This window comes from Balaenoptera borealis (genome assembly GCF_965194805.1).
Source record: "Balaenoptera borealis genome assembly, chromosome: 15".
NCBI classification, from domain to species: domain Eukaryota; kingdom Metazoa; phylum Chordata; class Mammalia; order Artiodactyla; family Balaenopteridae; genus Balaenoptera; species Balaenoptera borealis.
Window position 1 is genome coordinate 30,719,590 of NC_138871.1, and position 17,204 is coordinate 30,736,793.

The 17,204-nt window shown below is 47.3% G+C and overlaps 1 protein-coding gene across 23 annotated transcripts in view; it reads right to left on the bottom strand.

Annotated features, from left to right (window-relative positions):
• The window catches only part of DYSF (dysferlin), a 231,080-nt gene that overhangs the window by 157,240 nt on the left and 56,636 nt on the right, over nt 1–17,204 (bottom strand). For 12 of the 23 annotated variants that reach the window (XM_082356259.1, XM_082356258.1, XM_082356260.1 and 9 more), the window contains exons 5-12: nt 11,117–11,231; nt 9,748–9,840; nt 9,184–9,395; nt 6,829–6,957; nt 6,372–6,434; nt 5,635–5,685; nt 3,747–3,777; nt 3,019–3,134 (exon numbers count right to left, since the gene is read on the bottom strand). In XM_082356259.1, the coding sequence (XP_082212385.1) occupies nt 3,019–3,134; nt 3,747–3,777; nt 5,635–5,685; nt 6,372–6,434; nt 6,829–6,957; nt 9,184–9,395; nt 9,748–9,840; nt 11,117–11,231 (810 nt within the window). The remainder of the gene's footprint in view (nt 1–3,018; nt 3,135–3,746; nt 3,778–5,634; nt 5,686–6,371; nt 6,435–6,828; nt 6,958–9,183; nt 9,396–9,747; nt 9,841–11,116; nt 11,232–17,204) is intronic. The other 11 variants (XM_082356261.1, XM_082356266.1, XM_082356263.1 and 8 more) reach the window with 1 other exon arrangement.

Here is a 17,204-nt window from a genome sequence, read left to right on the forward strand (position 1 = left end):
ACCTCAGTGAGGAAGAACTGCCATTCACTGAGGGTGAGGGAGGGAAAGAGGCAGGAAGAAACTGGCGGAGAGAGCAATTTCCAAGCTCAGGGTCTGAAAGGAAGTAAGATCAGACGTTGATGGCTCATCAGCAAGGACACGTCAGACCTCAGAACAATGGCAAAGATGGGAATCTGCCAGCAAGGACCCTCCTGCACCAGCTCTGCCTGTGCCAGGGGTAGGTAACAGCCCAGAAGACCAGGGGAAATAACCAGTGAGGCAGGCTTCAGAGAAGAAGGCAATCTACAAGCAATAAATGCCAGAGAGGGTGTGGAGAAAAGGGAACCCTCTTATACTGCTAGTGGGAATGTAAATTGGTGCAGGCACTATGGAGAACAGTATGGAGGTTTCTTAAAAAACTAAAAATAGAGCTACCATATGATCCAGCAATCCCACTCCTGGGCATATATCCGGAGAAAACCATAATTCGAAAGGATACGTGTACCCCAGTGTTCATTGCAGCACTATTTACAATAGTCAGGACATGGAAGCAACATAAATGTCCATCAACAGAGGAATGGATAAAGAAGATGTGGTACATATATACAATGGACTATTACTCAGCCATAAAAAAGAACGAAATAATGCCATCTGCAGCAACATGGATGGACTTAGAGATTGTTATATTGAGTGAAGTAAGTCAGACAGAGAAAGACAAATATCATATGATATCGCTTACATGTGAAATCTAAAAAAACGGTACAAATGAACCTATTTACAAAACAGAAATAGAGTCAGAGATGTAGAAAACAAACTTAGGTTACCAAGGGTGGGGTGGATAAATTGGGAGATTGGGATTGACATATACACACTGCTATATATAACATAGATAACTAATAAGAACCCACTGTATAGCACAGGGAACTCTACTCAATACTCTGTAATGACCTATGCGGGAATAGAATCTAAAAAAGAGTAGATATACGTATATTTATAACTGATTCACTTTGCTGTACAGCAGAAACTAACACAACATTGTAAATCAACTACACTCCAATAAAATTAATTTTTAAAAAAAGAAGAAGGCAATGCTGAAGTTGAGAAGCTACTGTGGGAAACCAAAAGATGGCCGCTCCTCCCATCCTGAAAGCCACCAAGAGCTGAAGCAGAAAACAGGGACTTCCCTCTGAGTTGGTCTCAAGAAAAGTGGTTTCATCTGGGAAAAACAAGGGTCTGATCGATGGGAAGAGGAGGAAAGAGTGTTTTAGGAAAAGGTAATAGATTCAGAGAGTCCACGTAGAAGGAAAAGGAGCAGGAAGGCACAATGTCTGTCTGGGCTACAGAGGGACATGGGATGAGAGATCAGGGGAGATGCCCTTGGGTGGAGCTGGTCCACCTGAGCTCCATTTGGCCCCTGCACGGCACCCGGGGTTCTCCTTCCCCTAACCCTTTCCACAGCGGCTTCTTGAGCTCTCGTGAGCAGCCAGCTCCTCGTCCTTAACAGCCTCATGGAACTTGCCCTCCGCCTCCAAGATCACATGCGGCTTTCCCTGGGGATTCCACCTCCCCAGCCCTCCTGGAGACCTGCCTTCCCCCCTCCTGCCTCTCCCACTCCTCCTGGCTCACCCTGCCTTGATGATCTCAGTATCTGCCTCAACTTTTGCGTATTTGATTTCCAATTCTCCCATAAGATAATCAACATCCACGTGGACAAGTCATTCACCAACACAGTTCCTTGTCCTCCACCAACAGCATCTTAATCTCCCTCCCCTGCAGCTGCTAGAGGGATGGCCATATCTCAAACCTCCAGCCACTCAGAACCAATCCTCTAGGAAGACCTTGACCTTGAGACCCTTCTCTAAAGACAGCCTTCAACCTATCCACCTCCTCCAACCCCCCTCACACCGAGTGAGGCACCCAGCACAGAGCTTGGCACACAGCAGGCACTCAATAAATGTGTGTTCCCTAGCCCTTCCCTATTATTTGTCCTCCTCATCAGCTCTATGCCCAGTCCTCTTGCATCCTCCCCGCCAGGCTCATCAGCTACCTCAGTCCTGTGCCTCCACCACACCTGCCTTGTCCACACCTGACAGCACCTCCATCCTACCCCCCTTCTGCTTCCAGGCCACTGAGTATTATGAGGTCACTCTCCCATAAAGCCTCCAGCCCAGAGTGTCTGCCCTTGTGTCTGCTCAGAAATCCTTCTGTCTTGTGGTGTGTGTGCATACATACACACACACACACACACACACACACACACACACACACAATGGAATATTACTCAACCAAAGAATGAAATAATGCCATTTGCAACAACATGGATGGACCCAGAGATTATCATACTAAGTGAAGTAAGTCAGACCGAAAAAGATGAATGTCCTATGATACTGCTTATATGTGGAATATAAAAAAAAATGTTACAAATGAACTTATTTACAAAACAGAAATAGACTCACAGACACAGAAAACAAACTTATAGATACCAATATAAACGAATAAATAAATAAACAAATAAATATTTTTTTCATTTTTTTTAAATAAAAAAAGAAATCCTTCTGTCTGTATCTAATTAACCCCTTGTTCCTCAACAACTGTTCCAAACCTTCTCTCCTCTCCCCAGACATACAGAGATGCTGATACTTCCCCAACTCTGAAAGCCTTTCTCATTCTTACCACCTCCAACTTATAACTTTACTTACTGACCGTAAAGATGATAATGATATATTCCTAGGTGATAAAATTCAGACTACAATACATTACAGAGTGAGTGATCTCACTTTTGCACCAAAAAAAAAAGAAAAATATACACGTATATCCTTCTGGGAGAATATGCAAGAAGGTATTTATGACGGTTCTCTCTGATGGGTAGAATTATGAGTGATTCACTTTTTATTTATGCTTTTCCACATGTTCTACATTTCTCATAATTGCCATGTATTCTTTTAAATCAGAAAAACTAAGGTTGTTTTTTTGTTTCTTCATTTGGTGCCTCCAAGGCCAGGCGGAGGTGCTGTGAGGGGGATGAGGAAATGTACTCACGGGGGCTTCGTCTCCAGGCCCCAGCACACAAAGGCTCACTTTCAGGTAGCCTCTGGCCCCAGCAGAGAAATCATCCAGGTCCGAAAGCAGCAGCCACTTCCTGAGATAAGTATGTCCTAAGAGAGACAACACCCTTGGTGATCCCAGAATTGGAAGGACCCAAGTCTACAACCACCTCCGGGAGCCCCGGGTGGACTCCATTGGATGAGATGAGGCACTCATCTACCCAGACATGGGGGAAGGACTCCAATTCTAGAATAAAATGTACCTTGAGTGTTCATTTGGGTCCAAGTCAGAAATGTTAACAGAAACCCCTATCAGAGGCTGCCAAAGCCAGACCCCTGGCCATTTTCCTCCCCTTCAGGAAGTGACCAGACCACAGCAGAGACCAGGGTGTAGAGAAATCCTAGACTTGGCATCCAAATGACCCGTCCCATCTGGAGGCACCCCAGTCCCCAGCAACCCTTGCTTGGGCCTTCCAGATTTAGCCCCCAAGCTGGGCCAGCTGAGACCCACGTGCGGGTTCGATCTCCCTGGGGGCCTGTTTTACCCAGAAGATGAAAGCCTGTCCTCTCTTCATTCCTGCAGCCTCACCTCCAAGATCAAACCCCACCTCTAAATTCTAAAATCCCTTAGAAGGAAAGATGAGTGTCCCAAATGGGTGCCCCCATGCAGCCTCCAGAACCCAAATGCAAGGACCTGCCCAAGGGGAGGAGAGGGTGACTCACGGGGCTCTCGGTAGATGCTGCCCACGTCCATCTGAAATCAAACAGAAGGAGGCACACGTCACACTCTTGTCCCCAGAGTGTTAAATAAAGTATGATGCATGATACCAACCCATTAAAAATCATGTTCTGAAGAACATTTGGAGACATGGGGAAATGTTCATCTTCTGATATCACATGGAAAGAAAGTGGAATACATTTTGATCGAAGTTTGGTAAAAGTATATCTATGCATAGAAAAGACAGAGCAAAGGAAACACACCGAACGCTAACTGTACTACCTCTGGGTGGTAGATTTGGGTGATTTTTATTTTATTTTTATTCTTTCCTATATTTTATAATTTTCTATTAAAAAAATCACAGATTAGTCAGATGTTGATGGTAGGAGAGGTTATGCATGTGTGGGGGGAGGAGGTATGTGGGAACTTTGTACTTTCCACTCAGTCTTGCTATGAACCTAAAATTGCTCTCAAAAACTACAAAGTATTTTTAAATCATAGATACTTTTATAATTAGAAAAAAGAATACTTTTTTAACCTAACCCTTGGGTTCTTATAACAAGATTAGAGACTCAAAACATAAGATCCTGTAACATAAGTGTTACAGAATGACTCCAGCACAAGCCCATTCTTTTAAAAAAATCTGCTTCTCCAGAAAAACAGACTCCGTTTTCTATCTTGTGACTACCTCTTGGAGAAGGGGCCATATTTTATTTGGATAGCAAGAGGAGGGTCAAATAAACCTGTGGCCTTTTCTTTCCATCTGATAAATGCTTATTTCAAAATGAGAAAATCAATAAGAATGACATTAAAACACCATTCGTGAAGGTCTCCATTACTAGTTGCCTTTACACTATGTAATCTGTTAAAACCATCCTATGCCGTTGGTTCAAGGTCCTCTGCAGTGGAGTGTTCACGTCTGCACAACTGGGACAAATGAGGGGGCAGGCTTCCCCGCTCTCTCCACAGCCCCCCACCCCACTCCACCCCATCCCCATGGACTCCACATCTGGACCCCACTCCCAACCCAGGTGAGCCCAGGGCACAGAGCGCTGGCGTCACGCTGGCCCGAGATGGTCAGAATTAGGAGGAGGGCTGCCTAAACTCAGGTCCCACGCTGTCTTTCCAAGATGTAAGAACAAATGCGAATTTAAAAAAGAAGCTGAATCCTCCCTGTTGGAAACAAGGGGAGAGATTTCCCTCTCCTGTCTTTTTGTCAGAACATTTTCATTGGAAAACTTAATGTAAGTACTTTCTCTCTCTTTGAAATGTACCTTTTTAGAAACCAAATAAGCCTTTCGTCAGCTTTATGATCCAGGAGTGCCTTTCTCCAGGCTCTCCCATCTCTGGGAAAGGGAAGGGTCTACCTTAACCGAATTGTAAATCTACCCCCCATCATAAAAATGTGAGCTTGCTTTCTGTCTTTTCTTGTGGATAAAGTCAATTAGCAAACACAGATGGTCACCCCAATTACCAGGTAAATTTAGGATGAACTATGTGTGACTGAGGGTACTATCCAGGCCACTAACTCAGGCACTAGTTATTGTTTAGTTATTGTTTATCTTGAGAACATATACGGAAAGGGTTGTGTCTGCTTGGCTCTATACAAGATTACTTTCTGTCTTTGCAATCTCTTAGCGGATGGCCCGTGATAGCATCATATTCTGGTTTAATGCTTATTCAATAACAAAAGTGCTTTCTTTCTCTACTACCTTTGTGGAGAGGATTTCTGGATTAGGAGAAGATCTTGTTTTGTTTTTTTCATTACATTTTCCCCAACACAGACCAAGACAGACAGGATATCTGGAGCACCAACACTGCCCATCATCGACAGAGCTTCCATTAACATGGATAAACAAGAACTGACTGCTTTCAAAGAAAATAAACCATTACCCGGAATTCCCCAAGGAAAGCATCTGTCCGGAGGGAACAGGAGTCCACCACCTGGAAGGAAAGACAAATTCAAACTCTCATTCACTAGCAAAGGTTGACCCAGACAGGGACCAATCCAACTGCTCTTCCCTCCCAAAAAATAACAGCCCACACTCCAGTAGCACTTGCTCTATCCCAGAGATTGTTCCAAGCAATGTTTAACCCTCACAAGAACCCCATGAGTAGGTACTATTATTATCCCCATTCTACAGATGAAGAAATAGAGGCACAGAGAGACCATTTGTACAGAATCACACAACCCCTACACGGTATAGGCAGGACTAGAATCCAGACAGTTTAGCTCCAGAGTCCACACTTTTAACTGCTAAACTATACTGCCTTTCAAAGGAAAGGGGGAAAAAAAAAGAGCTGAGGTCCAGAGAAAGAAAATCTTGCCAGAAGCAGGCATATAGACAAACAAAATAAGATGAAAATCAAAGCTCCACTGCCAAAATTAGTTCAGGACCCTGGCCTAAGGCACCTGACCCTGAACAGCGGGGACTCCACACTCGGCTGCCACTTGCATCCGAGCTCAGAAGGCAACCCTGTGACCAGGGGGGCGAGGCTGTGAGCTGCTCCCCGTCATCTAGGCTCGGGTGGGGGGTGGGTGCCTGACCCACACACACTCACACTCACACTCACACACACTCACACATGCACGCTGAGACCGCAGAGGGCCTTCGGGGGCTGCCACGTACCGTGATAAAGATGGGTTCGTCGAACAGCTCCGCGGGAGAGTCAAACACATTGAAGAAAAGAGTCTGTTGATGATTCAGGGTGAAAGGGGGACAGATGAAGGTCCGCTGAGCCCGGGCGGGAGGGCACAGCCACCGCCCAGCCTCCAGGTCTGGTCCACACAACAAGTGAGCAGTGGTATCAGCCCAGCACCGAGCTCTGGGGATTCGACCTCACGGAGGTTGTCACCTCAGGGACAGGGTGGGTGGCCGGCCCCATGGGATGATGGGGATGTGGAGCTGGGGGAGCCCAAGGCAGGAGTACGAGCAGGAACCCTCCCTCCAGTTCCTCAGATAACCTACTCAGGAACTGACACAGCTCTCCACCCAACGCTAGCGCCATGTGCAAACACTGAATGAACTGCCAGGAATCTGCCGTGTGCTCCCACCAAGGTCCTAGCTCTAACCCAGGGTCTCCCACCTCGTTGAAGAGGGGGCTATTTCCCTTGTGGATCCGCGTCCGCTTGGTCTGCCCAGCTGCAGTGACCTTGACCACAGGCTTGATGTTCACTCCCGGCAGCTGGCGTCCCTCGATCACCTGGACCCTGATCTGAAAGCCAGGAGGGGGCATGAGCAAGAAAAGGGAGAAGTCATCAGGCACCCGGCCCCCGCCCGAGAGAGTCAGGAATCTCAGGGACCACCCTCACAGCTGGCCTCTTGGGACAGGTATTAAAAAGGAATTAGGGGATTCCCTGGTGGTGCAGTGGTTAAGAATCCACCTGCCAGTGCAGAGGACATGGGTTCGAGCCCTGGTCCGGGAAGATCCCACATGTCGCGGAGCAGCTAAGCTCACGCGTCACAACTACTGAGCCTGTGCTCTAGAGCCCGCGAGCCACAACTACTGAAGCCCGCGAGCCACAACTACTGAAGCCCGCACACCTAGAGCCCGGGCTCCGCAACGGAGAAGCCACCTCAAGAGAAGCCACCGCAACGAGAAGCCTGCGCACCACAATAAAGAGTAGCCCCCGCTCGCCACAACTAGAGAAAGCCCGCGGGCAGCAATGAAGACCCAACGCGGCCAAAAATAAATAAATTAAAATAAATAAATTAAAAAAGAAAAGAAAAAACGGTCAAATAACCAAAACAAAAGCAATATTCCTCAAAAAAAAATAAATAAAGGAATTAGGAAGAACACTGTAAGAACAATATCTTCCCACCAAGGTCCCTTGCATCTATAAAATCCCATGGTTCCACATAAGAGCTGCCAGGCTGCCCCAAGTAAGCTGCCAGCGGTAAATCCCAGGGCTGGGCTGAGGATCCCACCCCCGTTCAGTTCATGCACAGCCCCACCTCAGACCCCTTGAGGCTGATGTTTCTGTGTGGCTTGAATATTCCTCACTGACAATCCCCTCAGAGGTCAAAGTTACATAGTGATGTAACCCCACTTTATTCTTATGTAGTATAAGGTGCAAGACAGAATGTCTGACATTCTGAGAAATGAGTTTTCTTCATTCAACTGTCAGTAAATGAAGGTTTCAAGAACATCTGTGCTTCCAAATTGAGGCAAAATATTTAAAAATAATACATTTTAAAGTATTAAAACTTTCATGAAAAAATGCGGTTTACTGGTTCTAATTTCTAATCAGCAGTTATTTCCTTATTAATCAATTCTTTTTTAAAAATAAGATACTATAGAATATATTATCAATGGCAATGGGAAGGGGGTGAGTGATTTTATTCTCTTCACTGTACAGTATTTTCCAAATTTTCTACCAAAAAAAATGTATTAATTTTCTAAGGAGAAAAAAAATAACACATCTTGTGAATAATAATAAAAATAAGTTAGAATTTTGTCTCTCAGGCAAACATAGTGGTTATAACTAGAACTTTTGCTGAAATTACCACAATTTAGAACTGAAGCATATTTTTACAATTTGTTTCATTTAATAAATAAATATTTAAGTTTCCTGTTTTTAACTTTAATAGTAGTCTTGAAGAGTTAAATATCACTAAATGCAATTACATCAAAATGGAAAATTCTGTTGAAAAGAAAAAGAACAAGCAAAGGACCCAAATTAAAAGGCAAATTAGGGACTTCCCTGGGGGTCCAGTGGTTAAGACTCTGCACTTCCACTGCAAGGAGCCCAGGTTCGACCCCTGGTCGGGGAATTAAGAGCCCACATGCCACATGGTGCAGTCAAAAAATAAATAAATAAAAATTAAAATTAAAAAAAAAAGGCAAATTAAATGGGATAGATTTTTGGATTAAAAAATGTCAAAGGGTTAATATTCATAGTTTTATTCTGTGAAAAACTTGAACAAACTCAAATTGCACATGACCTTCAGAAAAATCATGGCTATAAATAGGGGAAATGGATAGAGGGAGAAAAGAAGATAGGCAGAGCTTCTCAGACTTGGGGATCCTGTTCCAGTGCAGATTCTGATTCAGTGGGTCTGGGATAGGCCCAAGATCCCGCCTTTGTGACATGCTTCCAGGTGACACCCATGCTGCTCGCCCACGGACCACACTCTGAACAGCACGGCACCGGCTGGCTAGGGCAACTCTGGCTGGGGAAGCAGATAACAGTGTAGTGATGCTGATTCTGCAGTGACCCTTTTTCTTCCTTTTTTTTTTTTTAAGAGCGAAACCATGGGCTGCGCATAGTCTTTTTCTAGAGGCCCCAAGCCATGGCCTCCCTATCTAGCATTTGCCCAGGACCCAGGGGAACCAGACTCCCACCTAGGAGAGCCCTTAGGACCTTCCCCACGGCTGGACAGACAAGTTTTGCGCTGGCATCAGCGGCTGCTGCTGGCTGAAGGAGGAGACTGCAGTCACCTGGAAGTCCTGCGATTTGTCCGACAGCAGCTTTCTGGGTGCGGGCGTGCTTCTCTTCCTTCTTCCCCCGAGGTGGTAGGGGGGAGGATGGGAAGGTGGCTTCTTTGGGGTGATGGGGGCCCCTGGGCCCGGAGCCCCGCTCTGGTCCAGGAATGGCTCGGCCTCGTCTCCCGTGAGCCCCTGGTCCTCAGTATCCTCCTCTCCTCCTGTGTCTGGAGGAGAGGGTGTTCATGAGGCTGGGTTCCTCCGGCCCCTGGGAGGATCCTCCATCAGGGACCCCGATGGAGGACCCAACAGCTGAGCACCCACCTCCCCTTGCCCTCTCTTTCCCCACCACTCAGCCAGGATGGATGAGGGAGAAGAAGAGGAGCTTCCAACAGCAGACACTTGAGGGTGGTCAGTCCAGTGAGTCGACAGGAGGAGACAGAATGGCCCCAGCCCTCCCCACCTCGTCCTGCTGGATGAGCCCTTCTGGCCACGTCGTCCCACTCTGGGGAGCTGACGATGGCAGCAAGCGAGCCGGTTACAGGTGGTAGGATCGGGACAGCCCGGCCCGCGTCTCACCCGTGGGGGCCAGCCACTTCTTTCCAGAGTATCTTGTGTCCACGGTGCTGTCACTGAGCAGGGACCAAGTCTCAGCCCGGCTCTGTCCCCCACCTGGCACACGGGCAGGGCACAGCCCCAGAAGGGGAGGAGGGAGCTGGTGAGGGAAGCCAAGCTAGGGCCCCCCCACCACAACCCTGCTCTCCCCGCCTGCCCCGGCCTGGCGCAAAGCTCCGAAACAGGTGCCGTATCTGTCCAGACTGTCCCTCTCACCACCTTCTGGGAAGGACTGGGAACTGGTCACCGCTAGGAGCCTTCCCCGAGTGGCTGGAACCCAACTCTGTCAGATTCACCTCAAAAGTGGCCCCAGAACGTTCGGGGCCCTCAGCCTCCCCACCCTCGGTCACCAGGAACACCCCCTTGCTTCCCCCCTCAACCCCAATCCAGAAGGATCTCCCCACCTCCAAGCTCAGACAGTGCCACATCCAACAAGAGGGGCCCTGCCCTGCCTACCTCACCAGGAGCCCTACACGGGCCGCAGGACAGGCTCGGGGCACACCTGAGACGGGCTGCCGGGTGTCATGCTGGGTTTGCCTCTAGCTCCCTTCACCATGAGAGAAACGCTAGAATCTTTCCCACGGGCAAGACCCCACCTGGCCCATCTATGTGGCTTCCTGTTCACCCCAGCAGGCTGGACTGTTGCACCCAGGCCCAGCACCGGGCAAGCCAGCCACCCTGGGCTGGGTCCTCACTTCACAAGGCCAGGAGAGGTAAGTAAAGAGAACTGAGGCAACCTTGAGACTTAGACAATTCAGTCTGCTCACTTCACAAATAATGAACTGTAGGACCAGAGAGGGAGTGACTAGCCCAAAGTCACACAGCTACTTGGTGTCAAAGGCAAGACTGGAACTCAGGTCCCCTGACTTCAGCCCAGGGCTCTTTCAGGGAAAATCCAGCTCTTTGGTCACATGTCATTGCTCAAGGCCTACGGAGTGCCAGGGCAGGGAGGCATCCAGCTCTGGGGAGTGGGTGGGGTCTCAGGCGTCACCTAGGATGGACCCCATCTCAGCACAGGCCTACCTCTAAAACTCCCACCCCTCTGGGGCTGCAGAGGGCAGGGTGCCCAGCCCTGGCACAGTCCCCTTCCTGAACAGCTGGTGCTAGGAAGGCATCCTCACACTAATCCTAGCGGCACCTAGGGGAGCCCACCTCCTGCCCCTTTGTTTTGCAAGACAGAAGTCAGCTCTCAAGACTCCCCACCCACCCACGGCCTCCCTTCTCCAGGCCTGGGCAGCCCCCGACATGAGGAAGGCACCCCCTTCTCAGACTCGGGTGCCACTGCTAGGCTTCTCCCCCCGCGGCCCTGCCAGGGTGAGGGTGGGTTTCTCACCAGCCACCATATCCATGTCAGGCAGAGTCGGGGAGGGTTCCAGAGGCGTCGAAGGTGGGAACGTGGGCATGGTTCCAGGGAGAGGCGTGTAGGACACCTGCAGGACCAGTGAGGCCTGGAAGAGATGGGGGAGAGAGGGCAGCAGGTTAGTGTGTTAGCCTCCGACCACCACCCTCCAGCATCCTTCCTGTTCCTTTCGTCCCTCCACCAAATATGGAGTCTGGTTTGCAGGAGGCTGTGGCCCCATCAGCATAGTCAGGTGGTTAAGAGCATTGAATGTGGAGTCAATTCCACCACTCAGAAGCTGTGTGACTTTGGCAAGATCTGTAAACTCTCTGTGCCTCAGTTTCCTCGTCTGTAAAATGGGGGTAGCGATAGCAATAGCACTTTCTGCATAGGGTCAAATGAGGATTAAATTAGTTAATAGAATGCCTAGTAAGCTTCTATAAATGAATCAGCGATCGAACCTCACCTGCAGGATTTTTCAACTCTCAGCATAGGCCCATCTTCCGGAAAAAGCCCCCTTAGCCACTCTGCTCAGCCAAGGGTCCTCCCTTGTCTATCTACCAACAGCTCGGCCTTGCTCTGCTCAGGCCCCAGCTAGCACTGAGAGGGTCTCAGGGTGCTGCTCACCTTTCTGAGCCCTCTTCCCTCCCAGAAGCACCCCTGCCCCCCATCTCACCCCCAGATGCTCCGGCTTTGACCAGGGAGAGGAGAGTGACCCACCACACCACTCACATGGACAGGGGAAGGCTGCCTTGTGCTCCCACCCCACCCGAGCCTACCAGGAGACCGGCACCCTTCAAAGGGGCACCCGGACCTGAAGAAAAGGTACAGCCATGGCGCTCTCTAGTCTTGCTGCTCCCAGGCCGTGGAGGCCTGGCCGAGCCTTCCCTGATACAACAGGTCCAGCAGATGTCCTGGGGCAGCCTTTTATTCGATCAAAGTAATAAAAACTCCAAAGTAAGAAAGTTTGGAAATTACAAAAACCTTAAAGCAAAATGTAAAAGAAAACAAATTGCCATAATTCCACCACTATTCACATTTTGATATAACTCTCTCCAATCTTTTTAAATGAATAATGTACAGCTCTGTTGTACAGCAAATGCTTGTCTTTTACTTAATATTAGACAGTAAGCGTTTCTCCAAATTTTGATAAACGCTTTATAAACATAACTGTTAATGATGCATCTTCTGAGCAACTCAGCATAATTCACTAGACATCTATCTCTCCTGAGTAATATTAGGGATGTCCGGAAACTCCTGGAGTGAATCCTGGTCCTGAGATGGAAGGAGCTCAAGGTCCTGAATGTACCCAGCTCTGCAGCTTGAACCCTTCAGGTTGGAGCCTGGGCTTGGGCAGCCGGGCTAAGGGAGGGGGGGTGGAATGGGCGGGTGCTCAGAACACCGAGGAAGGAGGCTGGAGCCAGCTCCCCATCCCAGGAGACCTAGGAGGAGGCCCAGGAAGTCAATGAGACCCTTTAAGTCCCAGATCCAAGGCATTGTCCTAACAGCCATGCAGGTTCCTGAAGCACCGCCAGGTGTCGCCACTTGAGCAGCCAGGGCGCCCGGCACCCTAAGCTCTAGTAACGCGGACCACAGCCTCTCAGGCGGCCCCAGATAACCAGACCCGCTCACAGCCACGCCCATCTCCCTGAGACTCCAGGTCTGAGGTGGGCCTGGGAAGCTGTATTTTCCTTCACTTCATCAAAAGGCAATTTGGGCTCTTCGGAGCAATAACTAATTCCAGGGATAGGCCAGGGAAGGTAGAAGATGACCCTGGAACACCTTTTTGTGCCAGAAAACAAGGAAGTACTCAGAAAATGATAAAAAAAAAAAATGTCGAAAGGACACAGAAGCCCGCTTTCAAGGGTTCCCACAGGCCAAATCTGGTACAACTTAAACTTGAAAATAAATAATGACGGTAACAGACTAAACCATTGAATAAAATAGGAATACGTGAATCCATATAGAAATAAATGAATAAATACAACAGGAGGACGCTTTTCCTTACAGTGGAATGCCAGATGATTAACGCAGAAAAAAATTAATAAGTGATTTAAGATATCACCATTTAGCAACCATCAAAACGATATCCAACCAAGAAATAACAATGGGTGTCAAACCTGCTGAGTAAAAATTGGATATGGAACAAAGTATTTACAGAGTCAGAAAATACCTCCCCCTCCCCCAACCCCACTCGATTCTTACTCATTAGAAAAGGGAATGGATTCGTGATTGGTGGAGAAACCTAGCAAATGCCAGTTAATCAAACGATCCAGGTTAATCGCACAGGAATGAAACAAATCAAAGTCGTGCCACACTAGGACACAGTGGGGGCAGCACAGCATCACTGTGCTCTATTCCTGCTAAAGATTAATGACCTAAATCTAATCACGAGGAAGCATCAGGCTAACCCAAACGGGGGACATTCTACAGGACAACTGGCCTGTACTCCGCAAAGTGTCAAGGTTACAAGGTTATAAAAGTCAGACTGAAGAATTCTCCCAGAGGAAAGGAGACTAAAGAGACAAAACGACTAACACAACACATGATCCTTAATTGGATCCTTTTGTTATAAAGGGCACTGTTGATAATACCGATGAAACTTGAATGAGGGTCTGTGGGTTCGATGGTAGTGCTGTGTCAACTACCAGCAAACTACAGCTGTGTTAGTTTCCTCATTTTGAAGGTTTCATTGTGGTTATTATGTAGGAGAAAGTCCTTAATCAGAGAAAATACACACTAAATTCAGGGTGAGGAGCCAGGAGATAGAATCAAATGGTTTAAGACAAAATATTCTTTCAACTACTCTTGCAGCTTTTTGCTGAATCTTAAATTATTTTAAAATAGAAGGTTTTAAAAATCTGAGAAATCTGCTTCTGCTATAACCACAGGAATCTCACTCAGCAGAGACAAATAAAGCCCCCTAACACTTGGTGGCTGAGGTCCTCTGACCCTGGGACCAGATTCCCTTGAAGAACACCACCTATTGCTTCTTGGGGCTCACCTTGTCCAGCCCCCATCCTTCACCACCTGGGGGCTTCCGGTATGTCATCTCTGTGCTCTGTGCAGAAGTGGAGCCCTGGGAGTGTAACTGCTCCATGCCATGGCTTGGGTGCCATTAGCGTGGAGGTTGAGGAAGGAACAGCAGCCCCTGAATCCCAAGACCACCCAGGTAACCCCTCCCCCCACCCCACCCCACCCCCAGAGTTTCCTGAGCATCAGGTCCCTCCACACTGAGAGCCCCCCCACCAACCTCCTGAAGGTTTGGCAACATGCCAGTGGCTCCAGGAATGTGAACAGACTTCCAAGACAGAGCCAGCTCCACCTTTTACATGGCCATCAAGAAACAACAGGAGAGAGGAACCAAGATGGCAGAGTAGAAGGACATGCTCTCACTCCCTCTTGCGAGAACACCAGAATCACAACTAGCTGCTGGACAATCATCGACAGGAAGACACTGGAACTCACCAAAAAATATACCCCACATCCAAAGACAAAGGAGAAGCCACAATGAGACGGTAGGAGAGGTACAATCACAGTAAAATCAAATCCCATAACTGCTGGGTGGGTGACTCACACACTGGAGAACACTTATACCACAGAAGTCCACCCACTGGAGTGAAGGTTCTGAGCCCCATGTCAGGCTTCCCAACCTGGGGGTCCGGCAATGAGAGGGGGAATTCCTAGAGAATCAGACTTTGAAGCCTAGTGGGAATTGATTGCAGGACTTCAACAGGACTGGGGGAAACAGAGACTCCACTCTTGGAGGGCACACACAAAGTAGCATGCGCATGGGGACCCAGGGGAAGGAGCAGTGACCCCAGGGGAGACTGAACCAGACCTACCTGCTAGTGTTGGAGGGTCTCCTGCAGAGGCGGGGGGTGGGGGTGCTGTGGCTCACCGTGGGGACAAGGATACTGACAGCAGAAGTTCTGGGAAGTACTCCTTGGCGTGAGCCCCCCCAAAGTCTGTCATTAGCCCCACCAAAGAGCCCAGGTAGGCTCCAGTGTTGGGTTGCCTCAGGCAAAACAACCAACAGGGAGGGAACCCAGCCCCACCCATCAACAGTCAAGTGGATTAAAGTTTTACTGAGCTCTGCCCATCAGAGCAACAGTCAGCTCTACCCACCACCAGTCCCTCCCATCAAGCTCCTTAGATAGCCTCATCCACCACAGGGCAGACAGCAGAAGCAAGAAGAACTACAATCCTGCAGCCTGTGGAACAAAAACCACATTCACAGAAAGATAGACAAGATGAAAAGGCAGAGGGCTATGTACCAGATGAAGGAACAAGATAAAACCCCAGAAAAACAACTAAATGAAGTGGAGATAGGCAACCTTCCAGAAAAAGAATTCAGAATAATGATAGTGAAGATGATCCAGGACCTCGGAAAAAGAATGGAGGCAAAGATCGAGAAGATGCAAGAAATGTTTAACAAAGACCTAGAAGAATTAAAGAACAAACAAACAGAGATGAACAGTACAATAACTGAAATGAAAACTACACTAGAAGGAATCAATAGGAGAATAACTGAGGCAGAAGAACGGATCAGTGACCTGGAAGACAGAATGGTGAATTCACAGCTGCGGAACAGAATAAAGAAAAAAGAATGAAAAGAAATGAAGACAGCCTAAGAGACATCTGGGACAACATTAAACGCAACAACATTCGCATTATAGGGGTCCCAGAAGGAGAAGAGAGAGAGAAAGGACCTGAGAAAATATTTGAAGAGATTATAGTCGAAAATTTCCATAACATGGGAAAGGAAATAGCCACCCAAGTCCAGGAAGCGCAGCAAGTCCCATACAGGATAAACCCAAGGAGAAACACGCCGAGACACATAGTAATCAAATTGGCAAAAATTAAAGACAAAGAAAAATTACTGAAAGCAACAAGGGAAAAACGAAATATAACATACAAGGGAACTCCCATAAGGTAAACAGCTGATTTCTCAGCAGAAACTCTACAAGCCAGAAGGGAGTGGCATGATATACTTAAAGTGATGAAAGGGAAAAACCTACAACCAAGATTACTCTACCCCGCAAGGATCTCATTCAGATTCAATGAAGAAATCAAAAGCTTTACAGACAAGCAAAAGCTAAGAGAATTCAGCACCACCAAACCAGCTCTACAACAAATGCTAAAGGAACTTCTCTAAGTGGGAAACACAAGAGAAGAAAAGGACCTACAAAAACAAACCCAAAACAATTAAGAAAATGGTCATAGGAACATACATATGGATAATTACCTTAAACGTGAATGGATTAAATGCTCCAACCAAAATACACAGGCTTGCTGAATGGATATAAAAACAAGACCCATCTATATGCTGTCTACAAGAGACCCACTTCAGACCTAGGGACACATAGAGACTGAAAGTGAGGGGGTGGAAAAAGATATTCCATGCAAATGGAAATCAAAAGAAAGCTGGAGTAGCAATACTCATACCAGATAAAATAGACTTGAAAATACAGAATGTTACAAGACACAAGGAAGGACACTACATAATGATCAACGGATCAATCCAAGAAGAAGATATAGCAATTATAAATATATATGCACCCAACATAGGAGCACCTCAATACATAAGGCAACTGTTAACAGCAATAAAAGAGGAAATCAACAGTAACACAATAATAGTGGGTGATTTTAACACCTCACTTACGCCAATGGACAGATCATCGAAAATGAAAATAAATATGGAAACAGAGGCTTTAAATGATACAATAGACCAGATAGATTTAAATGATATTTATAGGACATTCCATCCAAAAACAGCAGATAACACTTTCTTCTCACGTGCGCATGGAACATTCTCCAGGATAGATCATATCTTGGGTCACAAATCAAGCCTCAGTAAATTTAAGAAAATTGAAATCATATCAAGCATCTTTTCTGACCACAATGCTATGAGATTAGAAATCAATTACAGGGAAAAAAACGTAAAAAGGACAAACACATTGAGGCTAAACAATATGTTACTAAATAACCAAGAGATCACTGAAGAAATCAAAGAGGAAATCAAAAAATACCTAGAGACAAATGACAACGGAAACACGATGATCCAAAACCTATGGGATGC